Source organism: Pongo abelii, chromosome 22, assembly GCF_028885655.2.
Source record: "Pongo abelii isolate AG06213 chromosome 22, NHGRI_mPonAbe1-v2.0_pri, whole genome shotgun sequence".
Taxonomy (NCBI): domain Eukaryota; kingdom Metazoa; phylum Chordata; class Mammalia; order Primates; family Hominidae; genus Pongo; species Pongo abelii.
The window spans coordinates 54,228,615-54,237,102 of record NC_072007.2 but is presented as its reverse complement, the minus strand read 5'-3'; the positions used below and the strand labels follow the sequence as shown (position 1 = coordinate 54,237,102).

Genomic DNA, 8,488 nt, shown 5'->3' with positions numbered 1-8,488 from the left:
GATTCTCCTGCCTCAGCCTCCTGAGTAGCTAGGATTACAGGAGTGTGTCATTAACCCCAGCTAATGTTGTGTTTTTAGTAGAGACGGGGTTTCACCATGTTGGCCATACTGATCTTGAACTCCTGACCTCAGGTGATCTGCCCGCCTCGGCCTCCCAAAGTGCTGGGATTACAGGCATGAGCCACCACACCCGACAGATTTGTTTATTTTTGAGACAGAGTTTTGCTCGTCACCCATGTTGGAGTGCAGTGGCATGATCTCGGCTCACTGCAATCTCTGCCTCCCGGGTTCAAGCGATTCTCCTGCCTCGGCCTCCCAAGTAGCTGGGATTACAGGTGCATGCCATCATGCCCGGCTAATTTTTGTATTTTTAGTAGAGATGGGATTTCGCCATGTTGGTCAGGCTGGTCTTGCACTCCTGACCTCAGGTGATCCACCCACCTTAGCCTCCCAAAGTGCTGGGATTACAGGCGTGAGCCACCGCACCCAACAGATTTGTTTTGTTGTTGTTGTTGTTTATTTGTTTCTTTTTTTCTTTCTTTTTGAGACAGAGTTTTGCTCTTGTCATCCACGCTGGAGTGCAGTAGCACAATCTCGGCTCACTGCAACCTCTGCCTCCTGGGTTCAAGCGATTCTCCTGCCTCAGCCTCCCAAGTAGCTGGGATTACAGGCACCTGCCATCACGCCTGGCTAATTTTTGCATTTTTAGTAGAGATGGGGTTTCACCATGTTAGCCAGGATGGTCTCGATCTCCTGACCTCAGGTGATCCACCCAACTCAGCCTGCCACAGTGCTGGGATTACAGGTGTGAGCCACTGCGCCCGGCAATTTGGTATTTTAAATGCATGCAGGAGAACCCAACAGCTCACAGATCCAATATACCACCTAATTCCCGAGAAATAGGGAAAGTAGCGGCTCAAGTACTGATGACGGTGGGGCCAAGGAAGTCTTCCAGAAAAAAGCCCAGTGAGTTAGCATGAAAGGGAGTTTTCTCCGAAGGCTATTCAGTGTCTTAGGCAGGGCGATTTAGGCACAGACATAGATCATGATTATAAAATATTTCACTGAGCCGGCCGGGTGCGGTGGCTCACGCCTGTAATCCCAGCACTTTGGGAGGCCGAGGCGAGGGGATCATGAGGTCAGGAGATCGAGACCATCCTGGCTAACATGGTGAAACCCCATCTCTACTAAAAATACAAAAAAAGCTAGCCGGGCGTGGTGGTGGGCACCTGTAGTTCCAGCTACTCGGGAGGCTGAGGCATGAGAATGGCATGAACCCGGGAGGCGAAGCTTGCAGTGAACTGAGATTGTGCTACTGCACTCCAGCCTGGGCAACAGAGTGAGACGCCGTCTCAAAACAAAAAATTAAAAAAATAAAAATATATATATATATATTTTACTGAGCCATTACTACAGGGAAAGTTCCCGTAGAGCTGAGCAGTCAAGACGTATGACTTCACCAAGGACCAGCACAGAGTTCAAGGCTGCCTTCCGGCTGTTTGACTGAACAGGTGATGGCAAGGTCCTTCCAGCCCCTGTGGGGACATGATGAGGGCCCTGGGCCAGAACCCCACCAACGCCGCAGCGCTCGAGGTCCTGGGGAACCCCAAGAGTGATGAGATGAATGTGAAGGTGCTGGACTTTGAGCACTCCCTGCCCCTGCTGCAGACAGTGGCAGGGAACAAGGACCAGGGCACCTACGAGGATTATGTGGAAAGACTTCAGGTGTTTGACAAGGAAGAAAATGGCACCGTCATGGGCGCAGAAATCCGGCATGTTCTTGTCTCACTGGGTGAGGAGATGACAGAGGAAGGAGGAGAGATGCTGGTGGCAGGGCATGAGGACAGCAATGGTTGCATTGACTCTAAAGTGCTTGTCCGCAGGGTGCTGAATGGCTGAGGGCCTTGCCAGCCTCCCCAGAGCCCAGGCCTTTCCCTGGGTGACATTTTGTATCTAGCCTAAGGCTCCCTAGGGCCTCTGGTGGCCGCACCTTTCCCATCTTGTCTCTCTTGGGTGATGTTTGCCATCAGCATTCACCATATAAACTTGCTCTCTGTGTACCCCTCCCACCCAGAAAAATTTCAAGGCTGGGTACGTGGCTCACGCCTGTAATCCCAGTAATCCCAACTGAGGTAGGTGGATCATTTGAGGTCAGGAGTTCAAGACCAGCCTGGCCAACATGGTGAAACCTCATCTCTACAAAAATACAAAAATTAGCCGGGCGTGGTGGTGGGTGCTTGAAATCCCAGCTACTCAGCAGGCTGAAGTGGGAGAATCACTTGAAACCAGAAGGTAGAAGTTGCAATGAGATGAGATTGCGCCACTGCACTCCAGCCTGGGTGACAGCGCGAGACTCTGCCAAAAAAAAAAAAAAAAAAAAAATTTGAAACTCGAGCAACAGAAGAGTTATTTCTGGGAGAAAAGTGAGCGTTAAATAAGGGCACTCAGACCACACCCCTCCTGCCTGGGGCCACCATGGAGAAAGGCACCACACAGGCCGCTAGACACAAGCCTAGTGTCACTTCTTGGAAACACTAGAGGAGGAACTTCAGGGCCTTTCCCTCAGTTTCAGTTCTCATCTGGTTAATTTCCTAACGTCCCTGGTCCTGTCATTACACTAAAAAATAAGCCCATCCTTTAGTGCCGGGACAGGCCACAGACTGAACCTGGTCTCATAAAATCAGTGTGTTTTTGTTCCTCTTTTTTGCCAGAGCTGGAAGGGCTCAGTCCCTGGTGCCCCCTGAGCGTGGTGCAGTGACGGGCGGGAGGCATAGGTTCTCTGCCACTGCAAGCCCCCTCTGCCTCCGGACACGGCTTCGTGGGGAGGGGTGGCCATGCTGGAGGAGTCTGTGTGCCTCGTGGGGAGGGGTGGCCATGCTGGAGGAGTCTGTGTGCCTCGTGGGGAGGGGTGGCCATGCTGGAGGAGTCTGTGTGCCTCGTGGGGAGGGGTGGCCATGCTGGAGGGGTCTGTGCACATGCCAGCGCTGTGGGGGTTCTCTTAGGGCAGATCGTCTTGCCCGGAGCCTCTGGGGATTCTGTTGAGGGCAGATCGTCTTGTTCAGAGTCTCTGCTTCCTGCATGGTCAAAAGCTGTGGTGGGCGCTGCCCAGCTGGTCTCATAGGTTTCTGCGAGGATCAGGTGAATTTGCACTAGGGGAAACCCACTGACGGGTTTCTCTGAAATTCTGTCCCTGAGTCTCTCCTCTACAAATCCAACTCCTCGGGGGCCCCGACAGGGCCCCGACAGGGCTGTACCTGGCAACTCCACCCAGGCTGTGATACAGGAGCCCTGCCCTGCCTTGGCCCTTCTGTGCACCCAGCCTGAGCAGCGCCCATCTCCCGGAAGCTCCACAATGGGGGTGCTATCCGCAAGGACACGGAGCAAACTTCTGACAGCAGGGAGACTGCAGCCCCTTGCTCGTGTGGTGGCCTCCGGCAGTAGGAGCCGCAAAGACAAGCGTTTTCTCAGCCTTGTTGATGTGCTGGATTTGCTTCCTGGGCTGCTGTGCACAGCACACAGGCTGCAGGGCCTCCACCACAGACACGCATCCTCTCACATCCTGGGGGCTGGACATCCAAGATCAAGGCGTCGGCAGGGCTGGTTCCTCTGAGGCCTCTCCTTGGCATGTAGATGCCGACTCCTCCCTGTATCCCCACAGGGCTGTCCCTGTGTGTGTGTGTGTGTGTGTGTCCTCATCTGCTCTTCTTACAAGGACACCGGTCCAATCAGAGCCCACCCTAGCGACCTCATTTTACTCTAATCACCTCTGTGAGGACCTCATCTCCAACGCAGTTCCCTTCTGCAATGCTGGGGGTTGGGGCTTTGACATGTGAATCCGGGGGGAGGCACGCCCACCTGAACGCTCAGCCCATAACAAGTGCAGTCTCTCTTTTCCTCACTGTCTTTCTGCAATACACACGAATGACTTATGTAACGCTGAAAGGCACTCTACAGTAATATACGCCTTACAGATGCAAAGCTGCCAAGCTGCCAGGAGCAAGTCCCGCATCTGGAGCCGCCTGGCCTGCGTGGAGAGACGGAGGTGCTGACTGGCCAGATCAATGAGGGACACGGCTCGCTTGCTTCTCTGTTGGTTGCAGCTGGGACTCACAGGTTCGTGCCACCTCTTGGGAAGAGAATTTGGAATCTGGTAGGAAAGAGAAGACAAGAGCATGAGGGAGAACATTGTGAGATGCAGGAGTGTTTCTCTGGGGCGGTTCATAGGATCACCTTCAGGAGGAAGCGCCCCAGCCCTTCACCAACCCAGCCTATCAGAATCAGGGCAAAGCACCATCATCACCATCATCATCGTCATGACAAAGCCCCCCCCGTTCATTGCGTGCTTATACCTGTGTAGCAGCAGAAGCACCTTCCGAGACTAACTTGCCTGAGGTCACACAGCTGCAGGGAGTAAAAGCTCAGTCCCTTTAGCTGGAGAGCTTTTTTGCGTAACCCTCGTAAAGAATTGGAACAAAATAGGAGGGGCAGGCCTGATGTGGTGGCTCACACCTGTAATCCCAGCACTTTGGGAGGCAGAGGCGGGAGGATTGTGTGAGTCCAGGAATTCGAGACCACCCCGGGTAACATGGCGAGATCCTGTTTCTACAAAACATGGAAACATTAGCCAGACGTGGTAGCATGAACCTATAGTCCCAGCTACCTGGGTGGCTGAGGTGGGAGAACCACTTGAGCCTGGGGAGGCTGAGGCTGCAGCAAGCTCTGATGGTGCCACTGCACTCCAACCTGGGTGACAGAGTGAAACCCGGTCTCACAAAAAAATAAAATTAAAATTAAAATAGGCCAGGTGCGGTGGCTTATGCCTGTAATCCCAGCATTTTGGGAGGCCGAGGGGGGAAGATCACCAGAGGTCGGGAGCTCGAGACCAGCCTGGCCAACATGGAAAAACCCCGTCTCTATTAAAAATACAAAATTAGCTGGGCATGGTGGCACATGCCTGTAATCCCAGCTACTCAGGAGGCTAAAGCAGGAGAATCACTTGAACCCAGGAGTTGGAGGTTGCAGTGAGCCAAGATCGCACCATTGCACTCCAGCCTGGGCAACAAGAGCGAAACTCCTCAAAAAAAAAAAAAAAAAAAAAAAGTTAAAATTAAATAGGAGAGGCAGCTCCTTCCCCCACCCCAGTTAAAGCTGTCAGGGACCCTTGCTTACCCAGAGACTTTGAGCAGAGAGCTGCTTGGGAGGGAATAGGAGTGGAAGTCCCCGGCAGGTAGGAGGTCCCCCTGGATGATCTCGAAGCTCCTCCTTGCCTCACGGTTCCAGATGTGCTGATTCCTGGTCTGCAAACTGGATGCTTTCCCGTCTGTTTGGAAGCCTCTGGCTCCGTCCGCAGCCCCCTCCCTGCAATGGCCAGGTCCCTGCCAGGTCACCCAGCTTCCCAGCCTTGTTTGACCTCAGAATCAGAATTGACAGCAGAGTTGTTGTGAGGATAAAATGAGATACAAATGTGAAGCACCCATCACTGTGACTGCGGAGGGACCTGGGCACCTATCACTGTGACTGCGGAGGGACCTGGGCACCTATCACTGTGACTGAGGGACCTGGGCACCTATCACTGTGACTGTGGAGGGACCTGGGCACCTATCACTGTGACTGTGGAGGGACCTGGGCACCTATCACTGTGACTGCGGAGGGACCTGGGCACCTATCACTGTGACTGAGGGACCTGGGCACCTATCACTGTGACTGTGGAGGGACCTGGGCACCTATCACTGTGACTGTGGAGGGACCTGGGCACCTATCACTGTGACTGCGGAGGGACCTGGGCACCTATCACTGTGACTGAGGGACCTGGGCACCCATCACTGTGACTACAGAGGGACCTGGGCACCTATCACTGTGACTGCGGAGGGACCTGGGCACCTGTCACTGTGACTGAGGGACCTGGGCACCTATCACTGTGACTGTGGAGGGACCTGGCACCTATCACTGTGACTGCGGAGGGACCTGGGCACCTATCACTGTGACTACGGAGGGACCTGGGCACCTATCACTGTGACTGAGGGACCTGGGCACCTATCACTGTGACTGCGGAGGGAACTGGGCACCTATCACTGTGACTGCGGAGGGACCTGGACACCTGTCACTGTGACTGAGGGACCTGGGCACCTATCACTGTGACTGCGGAGGGACCTGGACACCTGTCACTGTGACTGCGGAGGGACCTGGCACCTATCACTGTGACTGCGGAGGGACCTGGGCACCTGTCACTGTGACTGCGGAGGGACCTGGGCACCTGTCACTGTGACTGCGGAGGGACCTGGCACCTATCACTGTGACTGCGGAGGGACCTGGCACCTATCACTGTGACTGCGGAGGGACCTGGGCACCTATCACTGTGACTGCGGAGGGACCTGGGCAAACTCCAGCTCCCCCCACCAGGGCTGTGTGCGTGGAAATGGTCCTGCCATCCACGAAGGAAGCTTTGTCCTTGGGGATCCAGTAGACAGACCCCCAGGCATGGACAATTGTCACAGCACGCACCAGCCCAGCTGGGACACGCACAAGCGCCAGACGGTCTGTAATTGAACTCTGATTAATACACACAGCAGGCAGCCTGCTGAGAGGCAAGCCATTTCACAGCAAACCCAGCAACAGTTTATTTTATAACCTATATAATGAAGAGGTCGTGGTTTAAGTGAAATTTTAAAATGTCTGTCCTGAGGAGGAGGGTTCAGTTCGGATGTGTACAATTCCCCTGTGGCCCGGCTGCCAATACCAACTGCCTGCACCTCCAACAGCCCCCCTGGAGTGGTGAGTGCAGAGTCTGCTCATGAGGTGGGGCCTCACTCCCTTCCCATGCTTGTGGGGCCCCAGCTGGCTTTGCTCATGAGTGGCCTGTCCTCATCTCTTTCCATGTACCCAGGCTCATGACTAGGCATTTGCCCTGGTCTATGATATGAACCCCAAATATCTGAGACAAGTCTCAGTCAATTTAGGAAGTTTATTTTTTCCAAAGTTCAGGGCGCACATCTGTGACACAGCCTCAGGAGGGCCTGGTGACCTATGCCCAAGGTGGTCAGCACACAGCTTGGTTTTATACATTTTAGGGAGGCACGAGACATCGATCAATATATGTAAGATGTTGATAGGGTTCAGCTTTGTGTCCCTACCCAAATCTCATCTTGAATGATTTGGCTTTGTGTCCCCACCCAAATCTCATCTTGAATGGCAATCCCCATATCCCCACACGTTTAGGTCGAGACCTGGTGGGAGGTGACTGGGTCCCGGGGTTCCACCCTGCTGTCCTTGTGATAGTGAGGGGGTTCTCATGAGATCTGATAGTTTTATCAAGGGCTCTTCCCCCTTCGCTCAGCACTCTCTCGCCTGCCACCGTGTAAGACATGCCGCTTCCCCTTCCACCACAATTTGTAAGTTTCCTGAGACCTCCCCAGCCCTGCAGAACTACAAGTCAATTAAACCTCTTTTCTTTCTAAATGACCCAGTCTTGGGTATGATGTCTTTATAGCAATGTGAAAATGGACTAATACAGAGGACACTGGTTTGGTCTGGAAAGAGGGCAACTTGAAGCGGGGAGAGGTCTTCCAGGTCATAGGTAGATGAGACAAATGGTTGCATTCTGGTTATTTATTTATTTTATTTTATTTTATTTTATTTTTTTTTGAGGCAGTCTCCCTCTGTTACCCAGGGTGGAGTGCAGTGGTGTGGTCTCAGCTCACCGCAACTTCTGCCTCCTGGGTTCAAGTGATTCTCCTGCCTCAGCCTCCTGAGTAGCTGGAATTACAGGTGTGAGCCACCACACCCGACTAATTTTTGTATTTTTAGTAGAGATGGGGTTTCAGCATGTTGGCCAGGCTGGTCTCGAACTCCTGACCTCAAGTGATCCACCTGCCTCGGCCTCCCAAAGTGCTGGGATTATAGGCGCGAGCCACCGCGCCAGCCAATGGTTGCATTTTTGGAGTTTCTGATCAGCCTTCCAAAGGAAGCAATCAGACATGCATTTATCTCAGTGAGCAGAGGGATGACTTTGAATAGAATGGGAGGCAGGTTGGCCCTAAGCAGTTCCCTGCTTGATTTTTCCCTTCAGTATAAATAACTTAGTAATTTTGGGGTCCCAAGGTTTATTTTCCTTTCACATTGACTATCATTAGTCAATAAAACAGGGGCTAGTGTTTATTGAGTGCCTCTAAAGTGTGTGCTCCCAAACAGGTGGGCGTGCCCTTCCAAACCCTGGTGCGCTGGGCGGCACCTCAACCCCTGCCACACCCTTCCTTCCTTGCTACGCCTGTTCCAGGATGCTGGACAGGGCCCACAGCTCCAGCCCCTGCCGGAGTTCCTGTTCCCTCTCTAGCTGAAGCTCCTGCAGCCATGTTCCTGTCATCCTCCTGTGGCCCCGTCCCCATCAGATGTCCTAGTGGGGGCACTCATAACACCTTTCCTCAAAAGCAGCCTTCCAGATAACTGCACCCCGCACTCAGCTGTCAGCTCCACAGCCCCCCGGCCCTGCCAT

General features: G+C 53.4%; 1 protein-coding gene across 1 annotated transcript; it reads left to right on the top strand.

Moving 5' to 3' along the window:
* The first annotated feature begins 1,514 nt into the window (after positions 1-1,514).
* On the top strand, positions 1,515-1,899 carry LOC100434263 (myosin light polypeptide 6-like). Its single transcript, XM_054542802.2, has one exon. The coding sequence runs from the start codon at positions 1,546-1,548 to the stop codon at positions 1,897-1,899; it is 354 nt and encodes a 117-aa protein (XP_054398777.1). The 5' UTR covers positions 1,515-1,545.
* Positions 1,900-8,488: the final 6,589 nt, after the last annotated feature.

Excerpts from the sequence above, each read along its gene's own strand:
- LOC100434263 (XM_054542802.2), top strand. The coding sequence starts at position 1,546 with ATGATGAGGGCCCTGGGCCAGAACCCCACCAACGCCGCAGCGCTCGAG.